Raw genomic sequence first — 27,368 nt, 5'->3', positions numbered from 1 at the left:
GTGCGCCATTTTGAAATGTAAAAATAGACGGTACCATTGGATGAACCATGGAAGACTTTCCAACTAAAGAAGGCCCAATGATGTAAGTTACATTCTACGTGTGTGTGCGTGTATGTGTGTGCGTGTATGTGTGTGCGTGTATGTGTGTGCGTATATGTATGTATGCGTGTATATATATATATATATATATATATATATATATGCGTGTATATATATATATGTATGCGTGTGTATGTATATATATATGTGTGTATATATATATATATATATATATATATATATGTGTATATATATATGTGTATATATATATGTGTATATATATATATATATATATATATATATATATATATATATATATATATATATATATATATATATATATATATATATATATATTACATCTCCATAATACAAATGCAAAAGATATGTTTTCGGAGTTTCAGGAATTTGCGCAGGAAGTGCTTTGCTCCCTGCGATATACTGTACTACAGTTTAGTTACGCTGCTTTGAAGTGGCAGTTAGTTACATTTACCTCTCCCTTCATCTATCCTGTGCCTCCTGTTGACACGCTGTCTCTTTTCCTCCTGTCGTAACTGAAGGTTTTCATCGATGTTAACCCCAGGCACAGGCACAGCTGAAATAATTGCAAGGATATCAAGCCTAGTATAACCATACAAATTCCATGTCAAACAAAAAGCTACATTATCCAGAATTGAGGGAATACTGTATATGTCCACATATAGGATGTTTAAAATCCACCTTGCTCTTTGCTTTGAATATTGTTGCAAAAACTTACAAATGTTAAGTGAAGCCGCAATCTGCTGACCGTACTAAAAAAAAACGTAATGCAACACAATTCACCAGGTTAACCTAACGGTGCCATTAAATAAGGCGATATTGATGAAAAGATTAAAGTTGCCTATTTTGTAGGCCTCATATTCGGATGAACAAAAAATAAAAGAAATCAACCCTATTACTTCCATAGATGCTGTTGTGAAGCAAACTTTGCTGATTTCTCTGGCACATACAGGCTCAGGTTACACAAAATGGAGCAGCACCTTGGCAGAAATGTAGGACAATGAAATCTATAAGCAGGGATGCTGAAAATAGTAGTGCAAAAAGAAAATTAAACGGTTGACCATATTTCAAGGACACCAGAAGCAGACATTACCCACAAAATAGTCCTTTTTTTTTTTGTACCTTTTGAACCTCATGCAAGGAAAAACAAAGATGACAGCAGTCACCCAATCAGAAGGTGCAATGTCATCTCAAAATGTCACGGCTTTCTATAGGGCACCAGAGTAAGTTTAACCTCATTGTCCAAACTGTGTCTCAGATGAGACATTTTGACAGGGAATTTAAAATGACAACTCGGGCACCAGGGGGGTTCCCAAGGCTTGGTGTGCAGTTTCAGTGGACCACTAGTTTCAAATAGATCGATTTATATTAGGGGGAAAAAAAAAAAAAAAAAAAACTCTTAAGCACGGATTTCTGCTTTTTACCTCTAAAATAAAAAAAGTGGGCCAATTTCACAATGGTGTGATTAAACAAGATGGAACAGGTTTGTACATCTCTTTAGGGTGTGCGTAACCGGTGCATCAAAGAAAATCAAGTCCCCATGATAAATAGTAAATTCTTCCGTTAGGACCACTCCAATGTAATAGTGAGCAGCAATAAGGCACCTTAACAGGGCTAAGGGACTAGTACCTAGTGCTGACAAGCACAATGAACAGTACATAAATTGTCCCATCCATTACAATTTACAATGTAGAGAGTGATAGTATGCAAAAAACTCTCACTTTTTATCTCCAGGCCTCTTTAGGGAGCAGTCACAACGGTTATCCTTCACAGCGTGCAATCCACCAGGTGAGGTAAGTAGAAAGTGGTTAAACAAAGGCAGTGCACTGCCTAAAAAAGTGGAGGAGGCTCACGGTGGCTAAAAGGTTCCTTTATTAGATAAGGGGATCAAACATAACCCCTGGATAACGCGGTAAACGCCCACCTACGCGTTTTGGGCCGTGCGCCCTTTATCAGGGTGTATATTAAGCTAAACAGACATACAGATATAAGTACAGGCGCCATTTAGCCACCGTGAGCCTCCTCCACTTTTTTAGGCAGCCTTTGTTTAACCACTTTGTACATCTCTTTACACATTTTACATTTCCCTTTAAATTCTACAACTGTAAATTCTGTGCATAGCATAATTACGCCTGAGGCTTCGGATTGGACATTATACATCAAAATTGCACTGCGACTAGCTCCCCCAGATCTGTAACCCCCTAAGCAGGAGCTTCATATGCCAGTCCACTATTTCCCAAAGTAATTTGAGGAGAGGAACTTGTGATTTTGGGAAATTAGCACAATGCCAGTGAATTAGCTAGCGAGACCCAGAGGTGGTTTGAAACTTGGTATTCCAAAAAGGCTGCCAACTACGGCGTTTCATAGGCCCTGCTCACCAAGGAACAGCTTGGAGAACCTTGGGGTTTCCCAAAGTAAAATATGGTAATGGAGCACACCTAACTTTAAGACAGGAATTCTATTTTGCCTCATTTTCTAATGGAGTAGTTGAAATACAGGTTTTTTTTTTTTTTTAAGTAATATTACAAACTGTATAATGCAGAAATCCGTTTATTTCGGAATAGTAAGCCCTTCCACAGCCATCTTATTTTATGTGCGCAGGATAAATGGGCTGGTGCCTCACAAGGTCTCAGTAACATTTGATGAGTTTCACAAAGTAACCATATATTTTAAAAGGTTATCACCAAGTACAAAAAACTACTGGCTTGGAGTAAGTCTAACAATGAAAACATATTTGTAAATATGCTGAACACATGTAGATATTTCTTTAATCAATTTAAAATTATACTAATTATCTGTTAGATTGCCCTGTGAATACAAGACTTATTGTAATGGCTTAATCTACTTCAGTAAGGCTGTAAAATAAATACATGTGCACACCTTTACCTAGAAGTAGGTCCAGAGGTATCATTTCTTTCATTGCATCTAGGATTCCTCTTTGTCTTGCCTCCTGACCATCGAGCTCCCGAGCACAGGCCTTGCAGCACCCACACACAGCACAGCCAGACTCTCCTGAGCCACAGCCGCAGACACTGCAACACACAAAAATGTGACCTGACACCGTGCCTAAAAACAATGTTATACATGTGACATGCTAGAATGACAGGTGCCAGAATACAAATTTACCTGACAACATTATTGCTTTATACTGGCATTTACCCCTACTGTCCCTTAGAAAGTGCATTCATATTTCATGTTCTGACACACACAAACACACACGCAGAGACTGAAAAAACTTAAAGCCCCAGCTCCGCAGAGAACGCTATGGGGGGGGGGGGGGGGGATGGGCATGCTTGTGCTTCAGATACAGCGATAATCCTTCGGCACCAGGGCAGTCACAGTTGCTGTTCCGCAGCTTACCCTTGTGCTGAAAACTAATTAATGCTATATCTGTGTAAGCGAGATTAGAAGACCAAGACGACAACCAAAAGTAGGATGGGAGGATGAAATCAGAACATTTGTTGGAGCAACGTGCAAGAGGCCTCAATTGCAGTACATGGAAGATCACTAGGGAGACCTTCATCCAACAGTGTATCGACAAGGGACGGATGACACACACACACACACACACACACACAAATAATGTTTCCCAAATCAGACCCAAAGCCTGCGTTACATTAGAGACAATGTGCTGCTTGATTTTTTAAATAGCTTAATTATGACCGCAACAATGGAGTCAAGCACCCAAATCTTTCATATTTACGTACCCTCCTGGTATCCGGTCTGGCCGTCCACTGCTAACACAGCTTGATCCATATCCCGTGCAGTCTCCGCACACTGTGCACACCATGCACTGCTCCAGCTTCCACTTATGCATTCGTGGAGGACACATCATCGACTTCTCATCCTTTTCATCCAGTTCTTCTTCGAGATCTTCATCCATTGCGGTTGCCATATTTTCAACTCCAAAACCTATTACGAAAGCAAATCAACTCTTGCAGCGATCTTCAAAGCAATTATAATAGATTTTAGATCACTATTTATAGCCAGTAAAAAAAACTATTCTATTAAAGAAGCACAGTAACCACTCAAATATTATTTGCTACATTTGCTTCCCCTTGCTGGGAATTGATCTTGAAGACCCAAAGTTTTGTACAGTAGTCAAACAGTAACCATTTAGTTATTTGTTCTGCATATAATCAGCACAAACTGCAAAGTGAGCAGTGACAGAATGATTACAGGTGGATCGCTCACCCTTCCCGCCTTGATTCATCGCACCAGTGTCTCTTCCACACTGTCCCTTGTTATTAACACCAAAGGTCCACACCTCTCCTTTCTTCGTCAAAGCACAAGTATGGGCTTTTCCCATAGCTACTTGGGTCAACAAATGTCCTTTCAAGTCTGTTACCAAATCTGCAAGAGAAGTTAATTTATAGTCAAATACGATAAGTCAATTTGCGGTTACCTGGTTTTTAAATTCTAGCTATGTGTACACACACACACCTGTATGAGAGAATATTCTAAAATTGTGAAAGTGCTTGTTTATTCTAGAAATGACTACTTCTAGGATTTCCATCATAACGGTCTAATCATACACAGCTTGCGAAAAAACAAATTTTGAAAACATGGACGATGCAACTGTTTCTTAAAGTAATGTATTATTTCGGTTTCTTTGAAAATTAAGAATTTCTATTACTGGCATGCTTGTCAATAAAGTTATTCCTTTGCATTTTATCCACCCAGCCCCTATTAGAGGGTAATTAGAGATGAAGATGTCTCTGAGGGACAAGAGCTTGCATAGATAAATCACGCAAAAGGGAGTATCTAGAGCAAGGGTGCTCAACTCCAGACCTCAAACCCTCCCCAACAGGTCAAGATATCCCAGCTTCAGCACAGGTGGCTCAGAGGCACAGTCGGTGACTGAACCACCTGTGCTGAAGGGATATCCTGAAAACCCAACCTGTTGGGGAGGGGGCGCGGCTTGAGGACTGGAATTGAGCAACCCTGATCAACAGGGAGTTTAAAAAAAAACAAAAAAAAAAAAACAATTCTTGAGCAAATGGCCAAACTAATAAAAATAATAATGTTTACAAAATATACACAAGAATACTTGTTACAGGTATCCTTTCATGTTTGATTAAATAGTATTTGAAGCAATTCTGATTTAAGCAGGCATTTGGAAAACCAAATTTGCAGACTATTCTCAATTGCACAGGGACAATAGTTTCATGAAATTATTTACAAGATGGCATCAAGAGGGATGGACCAAGCAGAACTGTTCAGTCATAATTCCTTAATTCTCTTACTTATGACATATGTTTCTAGTGATGTTTGCCTGTATTCATCTCATTGCTTCAGGTGTGTTAAATAAGGCCATTTGCTTCACAGGAAATACTGTAACAATTTTAAATTAATGGTTTAATGTTTTGAAGAATAAAGTGTCCCTCTGTTACCTGTGGTATGGCAAGACGGTTTTGGGCTGTGCCTTAATTCAAAGCTTTGGTCTTGACCAACATGCACATGATCCATTCTGCAGAATACCTAGACCCCATTGCCTTATGCACAAACCGTTCAGACACAGAACAAGTCACACCATCATGGTTGTCACCCATATAAAAAATGTCCTTTAAATGTTCCATGACTACTCAATTCATAGAAAACTTTACATATCACTTTAGAAATAAGCGAGATCTGATGGAACCCATTACTAGTACAACAAGGTGTCATTTATAGAATTACTGAAAGTCAAAAAAGGCTATACCAAGTTGTCCTCCAGTAAGCCTATAAGACACTGATACCACATGGAACGAACACACACACACACACACACACACACACACACACACACACACACACACACACACACACACACACACACACACACACACACACACACACACACACACACACACACACACACACACACACACACACCACCCCCCCCCCCTATGAAACTGAAGTAATCTCCAATCCTCAAGTGATTATGCCGGAATGCACAGAATTGGCTACAATAAAGTAGCAGAATAATTCAGCAAAATTAATCTACCATTTACTTTGGCTATTTAAAAATATATATATATATATATATGAATGTTCCAAAAAGTTGAAAGGGGGGTGGGAGGGTATTTGAAATTACGCAACAAGCATTTAATCACAGACAGTAATCCCCTACTGGTTCTAAGAAACAAACTTACAACCATAATAATTTCGGACAAAAATAGCAAAACAATTAGTTCTCGCTGGAGTGCAAAATGTAAAAAAAAAAAAATTTTTTAAACAAATGGCAAAATACAAAAAGAAAGCAGTCCTGCGCTGTACTACACCTCTTGAAAGGACTAACACAATCTAATGCCGACAAGTTTACAGAGGCAACTGTTCCCCTTCATCTGGTCCAATGAAATTCAAAGCACCTTGCCATCTGCTTTAGTTTTTATTTCATCATTTAAAACCAACAGTTGTGGTAAATAAAGGGTACGTGCCATGGAATTTACAGTTAAGACTGCTTTCCATTGCAGAATATGTCACTGGAGAAATAAGACACAGCAGCAATTATACTGCAAGAAACAATACAGCACTGAGGTGGTAAAGGAACAGTCAGTAACTTTGAAGGTTTCAAAGCTCTGTGCACTATACAGTAGTTTCATCTATGAACCATGTCGGTCCCGTAAAAGGTACCACAGTCTAAAAGGATCTACTCTTCCCCAGGATCCATACTGCTATTGTAACTGAACTTGGAGTTGTAACTAGCTGAAAAGATCAGAAAACGGAGCCCGTGTATAGTAAAATTAACTAGTGAGCCAGTTTTAGTATTGTGCAGAAATTGAAGACTCGGCAAGCACAACAAATCACGTTTCATTTCCATCACTTACTTGAGCTGTCGGAATAAATGGCATCTTTTCCAAACATGTAAAGCTCGCCATCCTTGGTAATGACAGAACTGCTCCCATTATTGCACGCGGTGTTTATGACAACTCTCCCTTCCATTTTGATCATTTTTTTAGGTTTGTAGGGTTTGGACTGTCGTCTGCTCTTTGCTGCGAATCGTAATAGAGAACAGATTAGGAAATAGAAAAACAATGTAATTTAGCCCCACATACTTTATCAAAGCTCACTGGGTTATTTATGTTTCCAGATTAATATTTGTACTTTGTTAATTTTATTCTGAAACAACGAAAAAAGATGAAGTTGACATTCTTAATTAAAAAAAGTGCATTTAAAAAAATTATAGTGCTAAAAAAAAAAATTGTTATGTAACTTTAAACAAAATCATACATCTACACCACAACTCGTATGATGCATGCTATGGATGGTCTTTAACTCCTAATCAAGATCATAACTATGCCCAGGACATAGCTGAAAATGAGAGGTAACTAAGTTACGGACGTCCAGGACTTACATTTATACGAGGATAATTCACTAGGCAAAACAAAGTAGTGGAGTAAAATGAGGTTTATTCGGGTAAACCCACGTACACAGTGAAATACCAAGATTTAGGAAATGTACATACTTACTTTTACAGGGGTGGTGGAGGTGAAATCTAGGCTAAAACGAGAACTTGGACTTTGCGTCTGACTTAGTCTCTGCAGGGCAGACTTTCCTAGCTTCAAAACGAAGCCGGTTGCTCTGCTATTTGGAACAGAGCAACTTTGAAAAGCTCACCCCCGCGTCATCGACTCAAGCCACAAGATTGTACCCATGCCCCTGATTAAGAAAGCAGAGTGCTTTCGAAACGCGTAGGGCTAACTGAGGACAGGCGCAGGATCAGCACAGTGCATTGCGTCTGCTAGAGAAACCTGAAAATCGCCTGGAATCCCTCCTCTTGCACTGGAGAAGAACCTGAATGTAACCCGGAAGTACCTGGACGCGTGCACAAGCGCACATGCACGCGCACATGCACGCGACCAGACGGACCGGCAGCATAGGAGTGAGGGGAAATACTGGAACTGACAGGAGAAGCACGGCAGAGAAAGCCGATTCCTAAAAACTAAACACTGAGTCCTAGTGCCGAATGCAGCACCAAAGAATGTGAGTGGGAATCATTCCCAACGTTTTATATGCTTTTTTTTCCTTCTTAAAATAATCTGCACCATAGAGGGGCGTTTGTGCTCTTCTCATTTGTACAGTTTTTTCTTCTAAATACATGAGTTTGGGAGTACTCTTGAAGACGCACCCACCCTGATTTGGACGATTAGGCTTTTTTATCAACTATACTGTCATTTTTATTATAGGTAATTTTTTATAATATTGATAATTTGTTGTACATTTTTAGCGCTTTTTGGATTTTTTCTATCAAGCCACAAGATGATCTTGTTCTTCGACTGGGGTTTCTGCTTACATAACTTCCGCTGTTCTATGTTCAGCATGGAAGGAGGAGTGACCAGAGCGTGGGAATTCCTCCCCGCCAGCCAATAGGGCTCGTCATTCGCCTGACGTTAGAGGGGGTGTGCCAACCTGGCTTGGGATGTCCTGTGGGCAGGACATACAAACTGACCAATAGGAAACGCGCTGACATTCTGCCGCTTACCCAAGTCAACCCATTGCCACCTACTGGGCAGGCTCCACCGAGTCTGGCAGGCCAGAGAGTGTCCTCCCCACAGGGGGTCTCGGTTCCCCAGACTCAGTACTCCGCCCTGCCCTGGCAAGTTAGCACCCCGAAACCTCAACGTCCAGTCTTCTCTTTGAACAACAATGTCAATCCAGACCCCCTGGCACCAATATGGATGCCTGGCCTGACAGAATAGACATTTATAGTAAGATCACAAAGCATTATAAAACATAGTTTAATACATGTTATCACTTTGAGAGACCCATATATCTAGGTTGGACATAGGACTGGGATATCTGGGCTCGAAAACCAGGAGTCTGGGGGACATCATGTAATTCCACTGGCAAATAGTGCCTGCACGCCAAGAAGAATTAGGGGACTACCGGTAACTATGGACCCCGAACTCCTGCAAACAAAATAATTGCATTTCGACTCAAATATACCACATAAAACTTACACACAAGAAGTTTCGCATTTCTAGGGCAAAGGGAACAGGTCAACAGGAAAAGCAGCGGTCACTTCATTTTTCCCTGGTCCCTGGCTTATGGTACTATGTAGCTGCCAGGGACCACACTGTCTCAGGGGTACCCAGATGGGCTTAAACCTTTGTGTAGCCTGGTTATCCCATCCCGTCAGACTCAGAAAACATTTTATAAATAAAGATCAGGCACTCACTTGATTCTCCATCTTCCCCTTTACTAGCAGTCCCTGTAAAGAAAACGCTCCCATCATCTGCAGTAAGTAAGGCATGGGAGCCATCGTGGCCAACCGAGAACTGGACAATCTTTGGAGATTTCGTAATGGGCAGCTCAACCCATTTCCCTGATGAAGGACCCCCTTGCTTGATTCCAAGGCTCTGGTACTTGCCAGTGTAATAAATCTAAAATAGACATTTGCACAAACATTCAGGAAGAATCAAAGAAGTTAACAAGCAAAAGTAACATTTTGATAGGACATTTTTATAGGACTAATTATTTGGAGCCACCAAAATTATGACGTTAAAATAAAATAAAAAGATCCGGTTAGTTATGAAACACTTATGCTGGGCAATGGCTACAGATTATTAGTTCTGACCAACTCAATTTTGCATTTTTGTTTTATTTAACGCTGTTTTTATTTTTATAATCGGATGCTCTGTTAGAGATAAGAGTTGGAAACATTGAAGGTGTGGGAGGTTAAAATGGAACTCTCCCTAAAGCCCTGTGCAGTCTTAAGGTTACCATGGTAACCGCAGAAGATTATAGATGAAGAAATTCATTTTTTTTACATTAAAAAAATAAACATTTTGGCCAAGATGATTGGTGTTATATAGGCTTCCGGAGAGGATTGCGGCTTTAACAAAAACACGCAGATTCAAGGGTGCAAAGACAAATAATTTATTTTCAATAACCAGTGTTATTTCAGATTTTTTTTTATTTCACAACAGCTGGTACTTAATAAAGCTAACGTTTTATCTCAGAATCAGTGCTAGAGGCCAGCATGTTTTTTTCTTTTTGTTGTGAGCTTGAGCATCAGTTTTTATGCAAATCACTGGTATTAACCCTCTAGATGCCCTGGATGTAGCCACACGGGCTTGCACTCCAGGGGCCTACACCAGGTCACGTCACGTGATCAAAATTTGCCCGCAGGCATCCAGGGTTAAGGTCTGTGAAAGGCTAAACATATCTGTTACTATGGAACTGGATGCGAGCTCCGGCTAGTCTATTTCATTATCCAATTTCTGTTCTGCTCACATAACAGATGGATTCCAGAAATGATCTATAAAAGTGTGTACAGTGTACGTGTGTATACGCGCGAGTGATGTGCAGACGGTGATCATTAAAACTAAACCACTAGCAATTATGATTGCGAAGCGCAGAACAAAAAGCAGTAAAACTATGTATCCGATTTAGATTTTTCCATGCAAGGCATTGTTAAAAACAAATTGGTAGAAGATAACCCAACACGCAACCTTTTGTTTAATAAACTAAAATCTAAACATTTACTAGTACAGGGGTGGCCAGCTCCAGTCTTCAAGGGCAGCCAACAGGTTACATTTTCAGGACATCCCTGTTTCAGCACAGGTGGCTAAATCAGTCTGCTTCAGCATAGGTATTCAGTCTGAGAGTCACCTGTGCTGAAGCAGGGAAATCCTTAAAACATGACCTGTTGGCAGCCCTTAAGGACCGAGTTGGCCACTTCTGTACAAGAGGGTTTTGATATAATTTTACAAAACAGATAGGTCCAAAACATACAAATTCCAAGGTACCTTTCCACTAGCAGTTTTCATTAGTGCAAACTCTCTTCCTGCGCCTAGAACAGCCAACTCCTCATCAAAGCCTGTACCTGAGAACACAAAGGCAAGAACACAAAACGTGATCTACAGATTTTCTGTAGTGGGCGATTTAGCACTTTTTCTGCTCAATAAATCACAACAAAACCGCCCTACTGCATTCACAAGCATACTTTTTTTTTTTTTGACAATTAAAACACAAGTTACATACATTGGTGTGTAATTTTCACTCAGGAATACAGAAAATGTATGCAATTTGCACAGCCGTGCATGCTTATGGAGTCTCGATTGAGAAATTAAGCATATGAGTTAACGCAACGTCACACTTTGGGTACGTTTATGCTGTAACAAATCTATTTTGGCTATAAGGCCTAGCCCAACACTATACTAGAATTCTGTATAGGGGCTCGGTAAGTATTTACAACCACGCAAATTACGTACATACAGAGTACCTAAAAACGCAAGTGACAAGAATATATTTCCAGGAAAGAGAAACAAAATCCCTTGTTTCCATCATTCCATAAAATGGAAAGCCAATAGAAATCCAGTTACACCAACTAATGTTCTCCTGCAAAACGGGTGTCGTACACCCAGAATGAAACTACAAAAGTGTCAACCCAATATTAGAAGTCTCAGTTTGTATTTAGATTGGGTTAAACGGCTTTATTGTGGGGGTTGCAGAGGTCAAAAGCTGGACTGGCTTATTGTTCGGAGACAAACATTTAGGAGTCTCGTTTCTAAACAGAAGCTGTAGTCTTTAATAGAAGTGTGAAAAACAATTAGACATTTAGTTTCTATGTAAAAATGGGGTAACACAAAATAGTTGAATACTCAATCTTACTGATAATGTGCAAGTCTTTCTCCATATCAAAGAGCGAGATGCCACAGGCATGCAAACATTTTCTGGCCAGTTTCAGCTGTAGTTCCTGCTGTAGTACTGGTTCTGTGCTGGTCGCAAATATTCTAACTACAAATCCATCCTGTAACAAAAACAAAAAAAATAAGTCATTATTAAAGAAAAAAATAGAGCTCGTTTGCATAAAATGTCAACAAAATGAATCTGATCAGTGTTCAAAGAAAAAGCAGACAAGTTCTGGCCATCCAATGACCAGGACATCACCAGAATCTATCGGAGGCTGTTCTACCATGAGAGGATTCGCACGTCTGAATGAGAGGTTCTGCCTAGCCTTAAGCTGCAGCTACTGCTTCAGGTCAAAGCATTTTAGGAAATAAATGGGTCAGATCCTTCATGCCAAGTTGTCTTAATGACACCTCATTTACATATAGTCAGTTTATGAAAAAGCAAATGTGCAACAGATTACTTTAACCAGTGGTAATTAAAACAGAGAATTCAAATGCGTGTCAATGTTAGACTTTCAGAGCTGTTACAGTAACATTTGTCAAGTATGTGCAAACTTAGTCCTGCGAGTGAATAACTTGGGTACACAAATCCTGTTCCAATTAAAAACTTTCAAGAATTTGTTGACTATCTTTTTGGCACGGAACTGGATGCCACCAAGAATAAAATGTTACAATTTAAGACTCTGAACTAGAACATGACGCACGGATGGAAGCTCCTGAAATAACAGCGATCCTTAAAAGTAGGACACCCATGATTGTCCATAAACCAGCCCACCTTCCAAATGATGGAGGCAGCTAATCTCATCACACCAATAAAAATATTGAAAGGTAGCAAGGTTTCTGGAGCATTTAAAAAGACTCCAATCTTAATGATCAATAAAATATTAAAAAATAAAAAAAACAGAAGCCAATAGCGGTGTGTAGATTTTTTTTTTTAATTACTTACATTGGTTATAGTTATGTCCCAAATGTAAAGATATTTTAATATACAATTTAAATAGGAAAAAAAATGCACACAAATAAAATAGGTTAAGTCTTACATCTCTAGAAGCAGCAATCTGGTTGATGAATTCTCCGTCCGTAAAGAGAATGTTCTGTCCATCTGCATTACAATCTACATTGGCAAGGGGGAAAAAAAAAAAAAATAAGATTCAGATTTCAGCAGTTACTCCTTGCAACCCCAGAAAGGCACAAGTGACTTATTTAATATTGAAAAATCCTTTGTGGATAAAAACCTGCCTAGCTGTGGAAGACCTTGTGTTAAGAAATGTGCCGCAGAAAAAAAGACTCAGCAAATATTCAGCTCTACTAATTCAGATCCCTTTAAGGAACAAGATAATACAATACAGCAACAGTCTAAGCAATAGATGCTGCGGAAACAACTGACATATTAGATTAGTGGTTGTTTGCAATTTCGTTCCCCCTCTTTTTTTAAAGAAAAGATCCATTACATAGCGTTTTACGATATTAATGAAGCTATCTAAGCATGCAAATAGTTTGGCAAATTTGTTTAATTTTTAACAGGATTAAATCTGGGGTTCTCCAGAGCTGATCCCCATTCATTTCAGCTCTGAGGACCCCCTGCTTCCAGAGATACTTATCTCCGCAGCGGGTGCTGGTAGCATCTCCGCAAGCAGAATTCACGGAATGGCAGAGTTTCAAAGCTCCCGCAACTTGCGGGCCAATAAGACGCGGTGACGTCATCAGGTTCAGCTTCCAATTGGCCCTCGTGACGTAGGAGCTTTACATTTTGCCAAAATACCGGCACCCCTATGGAGGTGGTAAGTATCCTGGGAAGCAGAGGGTCCCTATAGCTGAAATTAATAGGGTTAAGCTCCAGAGACCCCCTGCTTCACACCTATGTTAAAAAATTAATTTAAAAAAGTGCTCCTTTAAACAAAGCTGCATTATAAACCATGGGGGGTCGGGGGGGGGGGGATAACCAGATTAACAAATAGCAAGGGAACCCCCTGAAAGGAGTTCAGACAGATAGAAGAATACAGGTACTGTAATTTCTGTCTATGTACTCACTGGTAGATATTTGTGCAGTATGAATGCATGAGATAAAATGATTGCAAATGTCAAACAGTGAATGTTTGGTTAAAACACTAGCAAGAATATTACAATGATAACCAATGAGAGGGGGGAAAACTAACACAGATCACGATTGGTTTATCGTGGGGGAGTCTTTTGGCTAGTTTGAGGAACCCTTTGATGATTGCCGAGCTGAAAAATACAGTTCTAGAAAGTAGAAAGTGCGTAACAGACAGCATACAGTAGTCACGCATTATAAAATAATGCAAGTTGAAACCAAAAAGGTTATCAAAGCTTCCTGAGAAAAGCAAACAGCTGAGTGGGGGAAAAAAATAAAATAATGCTTTTAAGATGCAGTATCTTGCCACTTGCCTGGCACGGTTACTGTTCCATCCTGTTCCAATGTCTCTGGGTTTATTCTTATGGCTGTCATGCTATGATGGCTCAAATCTCTATAGAGCAAATAACCCTGATGCAGAGAGAGAGAAAAAAAAGCATAAGCAAATAAAAGATTAAAGCACTTTCTTGAAACAGCATACGACAGAAAAATTAAAAAAAAAAACGTGCTTTACCTGAGCATAACCTAACCAAGACTTCTTTTCACTCTTACTTTTGATGCGGGATGTGGAATTATATATATGACCCTGAAAGACAATTGAATATTGAATATATTAAACGTGCATGTCTTTCGCGTACCAATTACGAGGCCTCCGAGACAGACCTGTGAACATGATCAGCCTGCATACTGGTGCAAACCATTCATGTGCAACCCTGGGACTATAAAGAAACATCTCCACAGATGGTTCCATGGTTTTCAAGATCATAAAACATCTCTTCACATAAATCTACAGTCAACGTCCGAGCTGATTCAATAAAAGTAAAAATCAGCCCGAAAAAGACTGAGTAACCCCAGGATCAATACGGCTACTAGAAAAATATGACATGGTTAGGAAGCAATGGACTGGGACATTTCGCAGTGACCAAAGGGCCGCCAGAGGACTCACCCCGCTGCTGGAATCCTCGCCGCCAGCCGCTTCTAAGGTAAAGGTAGGGGGTTTTAGGGTAAGGGCAGGGGGTTTAGACCGTTACCGTAGCGGCAAAGTGGTGGGCGGCAGAAGCTTCCAGCAGCAGGGCGAGTCGCAGTGAAGCGCTGGTAACCATTTGGTCGCGGTGAAACCACCGCAACCAAATTTCCTAGACCAGGCATCAAGGTCTCATTGATCATCCTGCTCCCAAAAAGCTATATGGCTGCAAAGTACCACTTAACCACCTTCGACAGGAAGTGCACAATAACGTGACTAGAGGTCTGAAGGTTGTGTTGCAAAGAGGATGACGAAGGACATACTGGTCGTACAAGAGTACAGCAAATCGCACATTGTAAATATGACAAAACAATATAGATAAGGAAAGGATAATACCAAATGTCACAAGGAATACAGCAAGCAGGTTCAGAAGAGAGTCATCTTATTTGTGAAATTTAGATGTATTTTCATTAAGCCATTTACAAGCAAATAATGGCCAAATCTGCAGGAACAAAAATGTTGCAGGAGAACAATATTTTTGCAACTGAATCCTAATGATTGTGCTTATTGCAAAACAGAAGAGTCAGTACTGCTGGGTCATAACTCTCCTATAGACACAGCGAGCGCGAGTCTGTCCATATATTAAAGAAAAATGGCAGAACAGCTTAGACATATCTGTGAGGGGGCGTTAAACGTATTACTTTATATGTTTTGTCAATTGGATGTAGCACTGGGCACCCCTGTCTTGTTTGTATACATCTGTGAGGAGGCGTACGCCAGCACCGCATTAAAAAAGTATTTCAACCAAGTCATTTAGAAGTGACCGGTTTCCAATGCTCTCGTCCTACATGTGTTTTCATTTCTGGGTTGCGGTATTGGTTTCATGCATGTACACAGGAGTGCTCAGTTAAAGCTGCTACGCACGCAAGGCAAGTGGAAGGGTACAAGGTAAGTCACAACCCAACAGGGTGGTAATCAGCGATTGATACCAGAACGCTATTCAAATAGATTTGTATTTCAAAACGTATTTTCTGGAAATTGAATTTTTTTTTTAATTTTTGATAATCAAGTCAATTCATTCAAGTCAAAAAGGTCATGTGTTTCCCATGTCACAGAGAGGAACTTTCCCAACCCCCCTCCCATGTGCAAATACAGAATGCAGACAGACAAGTATTTCATGCAGTTGCATTACCCTCACTGTCCCACTATATCCAGAGCCAATTTTGTAAAGGCCATCTTTGCATAAGAGATAGAGGAAGAAGCCATCGCTCTGAAGGAGGCACTGGTCGTCTTCTTCGACTGGGATTTCTTTCAGGGCCCACTTTTGCATCAAGGAAGCTTTTTTAATCCCATTTGTAAACCAGTCCTGGATCTGGATTTTGCCCACCAAAACCGCCTGGACACTCCGCTGCAGAGAGTTTAGGATCATTGGCACCTAGTACACACAGAAATGCAAGGGAAGTTATATAATCGTTTGCAAAATCATCACTGGAAGAAGGATGCACTGAAAAACAGACAAGATCTACATACAACATTTTTATGAATACCCTTTGTCTTTGAAAACAGTGTCTTGAAGACTTCAGAATTCTCATAACCCCTTTAATTATGTATTTGTTTCAAAATATTTGACCAATAAAAAGATACACTGAAAAGTACACCATGTTTTCAAAGTACATGTCGGTGCCATTATGGACACACCATGTAGGTCCACTTCTTTAACGTAGGAGTGATCAAGCCACACTAAGAAACAACACAGTGGTTTTGCATGGTTTTTCACAAATGCTTAAGATTAGTTTGTGAAATCTCAGTCATGTTCCTTAGCACACAAACAAAGTTATGAACTATATCAAGTACCACTTGCCAGAAAGGATGTGATGTGAAAAATGTGCTCACATTGGAGCATGCTCCAATTACGGAACAAGAAGTATTTCTCTCAATTAACCATTTACAGCACCTTAGTAGTCACAAGAAAGGGTGACCAGAAACAAATAACCAGATTTAAAAATTGTACCCTAGCCAAAAAGCAACAAAACAGAAAGTAAATCAGTAACAAATACATTCTAATGGACCAAACATTTCTCGCCGTGACTTCTATATAAAACATATGCACAGTAAGGCCACGCTTATAGTGCCGGCGACAGCGACGTCGCGTCAAAACAAATGTATTGACACGTGCGCTTATAGTAGGAGCGACGCCTTGGCCGTGATCGCTAGAAGTCACTTCAATTTGATTGTTTCAGCAATCGCAGCGTGACGTCAGAGTCGCCGGCACTATAAGCGCGGCCTTACTGTACAAAGTTTTATGGCATCATGAGTGCCACACAACCCCTTCCTACTGGCTTAAAACACATTGCTTGCCAATAAATTGCAATCCTCCACATTCATTAAATGGGTCGTTTGAATTAACGGTAATGATTGTTGTTTGTGCTTAAGTTTTCATATAAGGCATTTGGAACAAGTAATACGTTTTAGGTTCTCAATGCATTTCTTCCATCTCAGAAGAATTCAACAGTAAAGGCTTTGCGATACATAAGATTAACATTTACATTCGGATTACCTGCATTAAACTGCTATGAGCATACTGCAAAGCCCAAATGAAGTTGTAAAAGGGTAAATGTGATAAACGAAAGGAAAGAGAAAAAATAAAAAATAGGAAATGTGGCATGTGTGTTAGTTTAAAAAGAACAAAAAACAGAACAACAATTTCCAAATATGTATGTATTTCAATCTTCAGGCCTTGTTTACCCACTGTTGGATAAAAGCCTCCCTAATGATCTTCCAGGTACTGCGATTGCAAGCCTCTTCTCCACATTTTCTGTATTCATCCTCCCATCTTACTTTTGGTCCTCGTCTTTGTCTTTAAATTGCTCTTGGAATCCAGTCGAGTACCATCCGTGTCCAACAATGGTAATTTCTTCTTGCGATATGTCCGGCCCACTGCCATTCTTCACCCTTGTGACAGACTTATTTGGTTTCGAACCTCTTCTTTTTCCTGTATCTTCAGGTAATACCCAGCATACATCTCTCCATTCTGGAGTTGTCTGAAGCTTCTGAATTATCTTCACATTTGGGGTCCACGTTTCACGTCCACAAGTGAGCACGGGCAGAATACACTGGCAAAAAAACTTGAGGCACAGTGGATGGAACACTTTAAATATTGTCTTGTTTCTTCTAAATGTGCTACATTCCAATCTTCATTCAAAATGTTTCCATCCATTGTTATTTACAGGTTAAGGTAGACTCTCTTAGACTTCTAAGGAGGGAGGGACAAACTACAAATTTACCCAGAGCGCTAGACAGGATAGAGACATAAAACCAACTTTGAACTGCATGCTAATGCATTAGCAGAATATCATCTGTTTAAAAGGATACCTAGAGGCTTGAGGTGTCGCCTTAGACTCACTTTATTCTCTGATAGCAAAGAGTACTGCCAAAAATGGGAGGGCATACTTAACAAATGTTCCCTAGATTTAATAATGTTAGCTATTTAATATATCCAGAAGGATTTAATTGAGACAAAACCGAAAATAGTCACAAAAGAAGAGCAGATTAAGGCCACGTTTGACACAACACAGATTGAAAACCTTAAGAAGGAACTTGATGACAGTATTTTGACGCATAGCAAAGAAATAGAGAATAGGAAAAGGTCTAAATTTCAACTGACACCAAAGATTCCGAATTAGGTAGAGTGCATAACTGGCAGTGGAAAGATACTCATAGAGACTTCAGACGATGGGGTGTACAAAGATCGGCCATGAGATTGCAACCACAGCCAGAAGCAACAGATTCCACAGAAAGATTCCTCTGTTGGCAAGGTCGCTTTTTTAGAACAGAGACGACCCAGAAGGCGCACGAGGCCGAGGAGTATGGCAGGGAAGAGGCACAGCCGCAGGAGGTTACTCGAGGAGGGGCATGCAGACACTCCCAAATCTTGTGGTGAATATTTCCGATACTGTCCTCTCCCTCAACCAATTGAGAGTATTAAACATGGGACTTTCTTATATTGCCCCAACCGATCCATTGGCTCTAGACAGAGCTGGCTAGATTTTATAGATCCTTGCGCCTCAAAAGGGTTCTTTGCCTCTCATCCTTTAACCAACTCTGGTCAGACTATGGACATTGATGAGAACACTATTTCACACACTCACCTTGGATTGTAGAAATAGGAGTAACTTTAGCACCCCTGCACATAATCATGCGATTGAAACGTACATTTCCCTTGTTCAAAGGGATATGGAACTCCTTAAGAAGGCACCACCATCCCTTCCCAGACAAAATAATTTTACAAAGAGAGATAGGGACATACTTAAGAGCATTGAGGATAACAAAAATATTATCATTAAACCTGCTGATAAAAGGTGGGGCCATCGTGGTACTCAAACAATACTATAAGGACGAGATATTGCAGCAACTATCTGATCAAGCTAATTACACATTAGTATCCAATAACCCCACATCACGAATACAGGTCAAGGTTTCACAGGTAGTGTTGACAGCATTAGAGAGAAAGGTAATTTCTACCAAGCAAAAGGATTTTCTTATCAAAACAGATCTGATAATCCCGGTATTTTACACACTACCCAAAAGTCAAAAACTTACAAAGACCACCAGGATGCCCTATAGCAGGGGTCTCCAAACCTGTCCTCAAGAGCCGCACACAGGCCAGCTTTTATGGATATCCCCTTTTCAGCACAGGTGGCTCAATCAGTGCCTCAGTCAAGCACTGGGCCACTGATTGAGCTACCTGTGCTAAAACAGGGATATCCATAAAAGCCGGCTTGTGTGCGGCTCTTGAGGACAGGTTTGGAGACCCCTGCCCTATAGTAGCCAGGACAGATTCCATATTCCAACCGTTGGCTGTTTTCATTGACAGATTACTTAACCCCCTTGTCTCTAAGTTAGCTTCATATATTCAGGATACATTCGATTTTTTTGGATAAAATCAGTAGATTCAGGAGTGAGGACGACATATTACTATTAATCACCCTGGACGTCAATAGTCTGTACACATCAATTACCCATGATGAAGGCAGAGTTTGTTAAGTCACTTCTTGACATTGATCGCTCATTCACTCCGAAAGAGCGCATGTTTATTATAGATCTGCTGTCCATCATTCTTAGAGAGAACTTCTTCCTCTTTGAGGACTCATTTTATGTACAATAACAGGGTACGGCGATGGGATCTAACGTGGCACCCACATATGCCATCTTCACAAATTTCATCATGAACGATATAGTCTATGTACATCCGCTATACATGATATGTGGGCGTATGTGGGTTCGCTTTATCGATGATATCTTTTAAATCTGGTCTGGCACAGAGCAGGAGGCACTAGCCCATCTTTGATCTCAATCGGGCAAAATAAACTATTGGTTTTATTTTCCAGGTCAATGACCACTCAATTAACTTCTTGGATACTACAGTCTCTATTAAGTGAAACACTAGAGCCTGACCTATATATCAAGGATACAGACAGGAATAATTTGCTTCTCTATTCAAGCCATCATCCACCTGGCACTGTTAAGGGATTACCCTATAGCCAGTTTCTGAAGGCCAGGTGGATCATCAGTAGTCCACCACTGATCCATTCACGACTAAATGAGATGCAACTAAAATCCTCACACAGAGGGTATTCCCAACCATTGCTTTCAGAACAGAGGCAAAAGACCGAGGGTCAGACGAGACGTAGTCTCCTTAAGAAATGCATGCATTTGGCCAGCAGCAGACCATATTCTATTGCATTTGTGTCCACTTATGGAACGTGGAGTAGCAAGATTAGAAAAACAATTCTCAAACATTGGCCCATATTAGGCTCTGATGAATCATTGGTTCCTAACCTTACCGAGAAACCTTTGTTTTCCTACAAAAGGGGTCAACATCTCAGGGACCATCTGGTAAGAGCAGACTTGGGAGGCAAAAGTAAGAAGCAAACCTTTTTAGGTACTCCTAAACACAGATCTTTTAGGTGCTGTAACTGCAGTCAATGCAATAGTATGCAGAAGGAAAATCTCTTTCATCACCCCAAAACAGGTTAAAAAAAAAATCAAAAAATTATTACACGTGTTTATCTCAACGTTATATATCTCATCAAATGTCCATGTGGCGCTGGATATGTGGGTGAGACCACACAACACGTCACAGATCGGATTAGACAGCATAAAGCTGCAATACGGAGACAAGATGTTGAGGCACCGGTAGCAAATCACTTTACACAAACCGGGTACAAAATCAGCCAACTACGCTGTCAAATTATTGACAATGTGGAAAAGGGACGAAGAGGTGGCAATATCAAAAACGCCTTTTACAGAAAGAGCGCAAATGGATCAGGACATTAGGCACTGGCCCCTGGAGGGATGAACAAGGAGCTAGACTTGGGGTGTTTTTGAGCAAGATGCCCTGGATCTCCTCCCCCCCCTCCGCCCTGCATTTAGGCAGAGCTGTGATATTGTGTTATGCTTTGTCCTGTATTTAATCCATCTTTTGTCCCTCCCTTACAGAGTTCACACATCTATCCACGATACCTTGAGGGCTGTATCCGTGGTCAGACTACAACCTAGGTCACCTATTATTTTCATTCTACTATACGCCAGGGATCCACCTATGGCGTTTCTGGTCACCAGACACCTCTATACCAGTGCCCTTCGACTCATTTCTCAATCCACTACAGGTACCATTCTATGTGACAAAACTATAATGATACACAATTCAGTTCCTATAGTTCCTCCCTGCATACAACTAGCATTTATCTTCAGTAGAGCCCTTAATTGCATAGTGTCAGTGTCCATTTCTTCTCATATTTACTTGAATTATTTAACATCAGTATTTTTGTCATCTTTTTGGTGTGACACCGATTCCATAACTTTATTAATGTTGATTTTTGAGTCTCTCCTGTATATAAATCTCTACATTAGTAGGTATATGCAATGATGCATCGCTGTGCTTTGCTATTCTCCTGACAAAATACAGCTGATTATGGAGCAGAAGGGGCCAACCAATCATATTACATCATGCAAATGCACATCACCATGGCAACGCGTCCTCACACCGATGGTGTGTTTACATTGCACCCAGGGAGTTGCTGTTCTTCCTTGCCACTCAATCTACATCCTGGTGCATGTGATGATGCCGATGATGTCACGAACTCCACCCACAAGACCTGAATACACACCAGGATAGCCGCAACAGCAATTTTTGCTTCATCCAGGCATACAGGATGACGTCAGAGACCCCTCCCACGCACCAAGTACCTGTTTGAGGATTGGATCAGCTGCTTCATTTCCTCATATGGTGCAAATCAGCACATATGTTTAAATACTTTGGATGCTCATTGCTACACACACTGGGATGACCACAGACTACCCCACAAGAGCCATAGATGTCAAACCACAGCAGAGAATTTGTATTGCCAACATTCTTTTTGGCTTGGCATTTGTCCTTGTGTCCTAATCACTCTTGTGCTTAATTTACTGTGCACCTTTTTGCCATATTTTAAGTGATTAGCTAGTATCTATTTAGCACAGGATCTTGTAGTATTGTCAGTCTATACATATATGCCGTGTCACTTTTGAGGTTCTATTGTTGCTCTCATCCCTATACAGACTCATTACTGCAGTCAGAGAAACCCCGTGATACACAGATTTTTGCATCATTTTTAGTCTGTTTATACAGTCCATTTGCCTAGCTATTTTTTTTAGCACTATTAATGTCCACATGCATATAGGGAATACTTACTGCTAATAAACAGACCAACTATTTTGGTTCAATCAGTTTATTATTCATCTGGTTGAGAGGTAGGTTGAAGATGTGTAAACTAGGGACGTACCATAGGCAGTTTTCAGCCTGTGGGAACGGGCATGATTAAGGGGCATCTGGCTCCAAAACGTACCCCCCCCCCCCCTACATTTTCATTGTCTTAAAATTTACGTGTATTGTACGTTGTTCCCCTTCCTTTTGTTGTTTTTTTAGCGTTTTGTTCCCCTCCTCCTGTACTATTTTTCTCCATGAGATGCACTCTCCATACCCTGTGCCAGGGCTGATTTGGTACCTGCTATTACATTCAATATATTGATTTTCTTGCTGACAATTTTTGTCTTTATGCATTCATTGTGTGCAGGGGACCCCTGTATATATTATAGACTTCTAGTTCTATTCCATTTCTTTACATTTTGGCATGACTTGACGCATTTGTTGAACATCAATTTTGTGTTGCCGAGATTCATAGAGGCCCACTTCTTACTTGCTTAGGCGAGTGCTCCAATTTGTTGCTGGAGATCTTCTGGACTGGTGGCAAAAATAATGTCATCTGCAAATTGTAGGGGACTCAAATATTCGATTTTGATTTGATTTCAATGCCTTTTTCCTTACAATGCATTTGTCTCAGACACACTATTAGAGAGGGTTGGGGTTCCTTACAATGCATCCGATCTCAGACGCGCTATTAGAGAGGATTGAGGTTCCTCAGAATGTCAATATAATTATAGCGTTCCTTAATATAAAAAAAAAGGTTAAAAAACAATGCTCTAAATATTTGAATTCAGATCACACTATACATATGAAGTATTGGTAAATAAAGAAAACATTTGTCACCCAGATGTGCTACCTTGTGTTAGACAGCATATACTTTTAGAGAGAGTACCTGAATAGTTTGGCAAGCATGGCTGCCATTGTTAGTAAGAATAGCCGAAATAGCTTGTAAGGTCCTGCCCGTTTCTCCCCATGCTACCACCAGGCTGAAGAGGCAGGCGCAGGACACTGCTGTCAGCGACTGCCCTGTGCCATCATTCGATCCTGTACTGCGAACTGTGATTTCTAGAAGAAGCTGGATGAGAGATTCTGTGAACAAAGCACAAAATACAGCATAAGATACAGTAACAATATTGTTTTGCTCCGACAACAATATCAGAAGACCGTAATCGGGCTAGAAATTATATTCAACATGCTGAGAAACTATTTTATTTACTTGAAACTTTTTCTATAATGGGAAAATGCCAACACAGCCTAGTTAAAAGCTTGTATTTGTACTAGGTCTTGTGGAATTCTAATCTCAGGTGATACCCAAAAGACACAGATACCTAACAAGCTCTGAAAAACCCCAAACATTACCACATAATATTTATGTGTACAGTATATAAGTGTCAAAAGGAGTGCTAGTGGGCGTGGCTAAATGCGTACAACAAAAAACAAACGAAGATGCCCAAAGCTACTTCCAACGTGATAGAAATACGGTGCAATACCTATATATTCTCTTGAAAAGGGGTAATTTAGTTTAACCCTTTGACCAAAGCATCTTAAGCCTGCTGCCACACACACAGTATTGCACTGCGATACACACACACTCTTGGGGGGGGGGGGGGGAGGGAAGAGCACAAATTTACCTGGTTCCTTGTACAGCAAAGTAAGGGAATTGAAAGTACATGTACAACATGTGCACTCACTTTGTAATGTTGGTGGCAGTACGTGGAGACTGGCATTATTGCCAGTGCTGCAATTTTAACGAATAAAGCTCCTCTGCCAAAATTGGTACACGGACTGTACTCGTGAAAGAAGTGCTGCTCAATGACCAGTGGCATTATTTAACTTAATTGCTCCCACTTCCTGGATTGAATCTTTAAACCAAGTCTTTTCCAGGAAGCACACAAATCTGGCCGCGCTTATAGTGCTGGCGACGGCGGCGCAACCAATGTCACCCGTCGCCGTTTTCCGCAACTGTCGCCAGCAATATCACGAAAGGGGGCAGGGCTGCAGTCTGATTGGTTTAGAGACAGTCACGTGGCGACTGTTTCTAAAAAAAACCAAACAGACCCGGCTTCACATTTTTTTGCCTCGCCGTCGCGCTTACTAGAAGCGCTTGCGACGGAGTCAATGTATTTGATTTGGAGCGACGTCTCGTCGCCGTCGCAAAGCACTATAAGGGCAGCATAAGAAACCCTGTGGCATAAGACAGAAAAGTGCTAAATGTTAAGGAATCTGCATAAGAAACAATACTGCAAATTAAGCTGGCGCTTATATAACGATCGCAGATTATAGGGCACTAAACTCTGATCTTTTTCAAATGTTTGAAATTATTGACTTTCCTTTCCATTGGTAATTGGAATGAGGCGTGCTTATTTTCTAATATCAATTTAAGGAAAAATGCTGTTTATTTCTGACATGTCAATGCATCAATGAGCAAACACGATTCCAGTTTTAATACATTTTAAAAACAAACAAAAAACAGCCCTTTTACTTTGTTACAAGATTCAAAATCGTCTCTGCTCACTCAATTATTGGGGAAATTGCAAAGTATCAGCGAGGGTGGTTCGGTTTTAAAACGTGCTCTGTGAGCTTACAGAACGGATGCTTTTGTCTCTTCCACCTTTAATCCCTAGGCTAAAGCCATACAGCCTACGCCCGTGCTGAGGCGTGTGATGGCTGTGACATCACCCGCGTGAAGTGGGTGCATTTTCGGGCCATGGTAGATGCACCGTGGGGGGCGTCAACCACTCACGTGACCTGCCCGTCGCGGGAAGAAATCAGTTCCAACCGATTCCTTGCGCAACGTGCGCCCCCTCCTGCTGCTGCCTGGTCTATGGCCCGATCAATGCCTTAAGGCAATCTGATCGCGCTCTGCGGCAGCATTGCCTTAGCCTTATTTTCTCAGCAATACAAGGCTGGCTTTGTATAAGTAGAGGACCAGTGAAGTAAATTTATACCAGTGGAAAGTACTGTATACCATGGCCGGCATTCAATAAAATATCCTAGCTCTCCTCCACAAGCTTTCAATATGGAGCACTTTGAGAACATCCTACTGCCAATGGATATCGGTGTCAACAACTTTAAAAGATTTACCAGGGAGAACCCCAGGAGGTAGGTGGCTTTCTACGATCAGTCCCAATTATTCAGTAACTACACCAAAAGTACTAATGTCTGCCAGATGCAAATGAATGCAAGTGTGATTTTGATGCCCACTTGTAATAATAATAATAATAATAAATCTTGTATAGCGCCGATAGTTTTTACGTAGCACTTTACAGAGACATTTTTATAGACACTGTCCCTGCCCTGTAGCGCTTACAATCTATGTTTTTGGTGCTTGAGGCACAGGGAGATTATGTCTTGCCCAAGGTCACAAGGAGCCGACACTGGTAATTGAACCAGGCTCCCCTGCTTCAAACTCAGTGCTAGCGAGTGTCTTTATTCACTGAGCCGCTCGTTGTCCCTTCTTCCTTGTTATGTTCTCAAGTAAGTTGACCGATTAAGCAGGTGTTCTAAGAGTCAGAGAACCAAATACAGCAACTTATAAGTGACATTGCTAGCCAACAAAAAACTACAAATGGGGATAAAATGCATCAAACATTTATACTGAAACAAGGAACAAAAGCAAGACTCGTCCCATTTGATAATCAAGGAATTCTACAATGTGACAGGAAACCTTAAACCCGATATAATTTTGCACCAATATTTTGACATGGAATTGGTAGTTCTGATAGTCCTTGGGCTCCGCAAGCTTTACAAATACATCAGCATTTGGACAGCTCCACAACTCAATAGCAGTGACTACAGGCAGTCCTCGTTTTACAACGCTTCGCTTTACAACGAATGGCTTATCCAACGCTATGCAATGCATACCTATGTTCATTTTTACAACGCCAAAATGGCTTATCCAACGCTCTTACGACGCTTTGCAACGTTGTGTATGTGTGTATATATATATATATATATATATACATATTCACATAAACAACGTTGCAAAGCGTCGTCAGAGCGTATATATATATATATATATATAATATTATACTATATAATATTATAATATATTATTTATTATGTTATATTATATATATAATACATTATATACACTATATAATTTATGTGTGTGCTGCATATCTTATTGCCGGCATAAAATATTTGGTGTATTTTAGTGTTAAAAATGCCTTCAGGAACGGAACCTTTCATTTAAACAGTGTTCCTATGGGAAAACGTGTTTCGCTTTACGCCATTTTGAGTAACGCATTGTGTCGGATAACCGAGGACTGCCTGTACTTGAAAGCTCATAACAAAAAAACACAAAAACATTTACCTAGCACTTCAGGAGGTTCTGACTGGAGTCCTTCTGGCTGCTGACCCTGGAGCACATTAAGCAGAGCCTGTAAGCTCCTCAAACACAGCGAGGGGTGAGAAAACCGTGTCTCCTTGATCAACTCAAAAACTTCACATAAACCAATTTCAATTATCTGTCGGAGAGAAGGGGGGAGGAGGAGAGAAACAAACTGAATTTAAAGGTGCACCAGGTAAATGTTTATCTTTCAAGCTTATCAACACATTCACTATTCCAGTTTTAAATGAATTTTAAAAAAAAAAGGCCCCTTTACTTTGGTAAAAGATTAAAAATAGTCTCTAGAGCTGAACAGATTTGCATGACATTAGATCAGGGGTGGGCAAAGTGTTTTGTCTGCGCCCCCCTTCCCCTCCCCTACCTTTCTCCTGAGTTTTTGACGTTGCGATGTCATGTTTCGCAGTGTCGCCAGAAGCCGCTGGAGACAAGGTTAGGGATTTAGAAAGGCCTCGCACGCTACCCCGGTATTTCATTTAAATGTTGTGGTGAAGAGCGCAGGGCCTCTAATCGCCACAGAAAAT

The 27,368-nt window shown here is 40.5% G+C and overlaps 1 protein-coding gene across 25 annotated transcripts in view; it reads right to left on the bottom strand.

Annotated features, from left to right (window-relative positions):
- Positions 1–27,368, bottom strand: part of MYCBP2 (MYC binding protein 2) — a 189,899-nt gene that overhangs the window by 115,533 nt on the left and 46,998 nt on the right. For 19 of the 25 annotated variants that reach the window (XM_075590941.1, XM_075590942.1, XM_075590948.1 and 16 more), the window contains exons 4-17: positions 26,812–26,965; positions 23,389–23,585; positions 15,945–16,187; positions 14,303–14,374; positions 14,103–14,199; positions 12,737–12,810; positions 11,677–11,815; positions 10,812–10,888; positions 9,239–9,443; positions 6,888–7,052; positions 4,273–4,431; positions 3,786–3,990; positions 2,959–3,110; positions 533–634 (exon numbers count right to left, since the gene is read on the bottom strand). In XM_075590941.1, the coding sequence (XP_075447056.1) occupies positions 533–634; positions 2,959–3,110; positions 3,786–3,990; positions 4,273–4,431; positions 6,888–7,052; positions 9,239–9,443; positions 10,812–10,888; positions 11,677–11,815; positions 12,737–12,810; positions 14,103–14,199; positions 14,303–14,374; positions 15,945–16,187; positions 23,389–23,585; positions 26,812–26,965 (2,041 nt within the window). The remainder of the gene's footprint in view (positions 1–532; positions 635–2,958; positions 3,111–3,785; positions 3,991–4,272; positions 4,432–6,887; positions 7,053–9,238; positions 9,444–10,811; positions 10,889–11,676; positions 11,816–12,736; positions 12,811–14,102; positions 14,200–14,302; positions 14,375–15,944; positions 16,188–23,388; positions 23,586–26,811; positions 26,966–27,368) is intronic. The other 6 variants (XM_075590944.1, XM_075590965.1, XM_075590966.1 and 3 more) reach the window with 1 other exon arrangement.

Source organism: Ascaphus truei, chromosome 3 (genome assembly GCF_040206685.1).
Source record: "Ascaphus truei isolate aAscTru1 chromosome 3, aAscTru1.hap1, whole genome shotgun sequence".
Taxonomy (NCBI): Eukaryota; Metazoa; Chordata; class Amphibia; order Anura; family Ascaphidae; genus Ascaphus; species Ascaphus truei.
The sequence above is the reverse complement of the archived record's forward strand: the minus strand, read 5'-3'. Positions and strand labels throughout refer to the sequence as shown.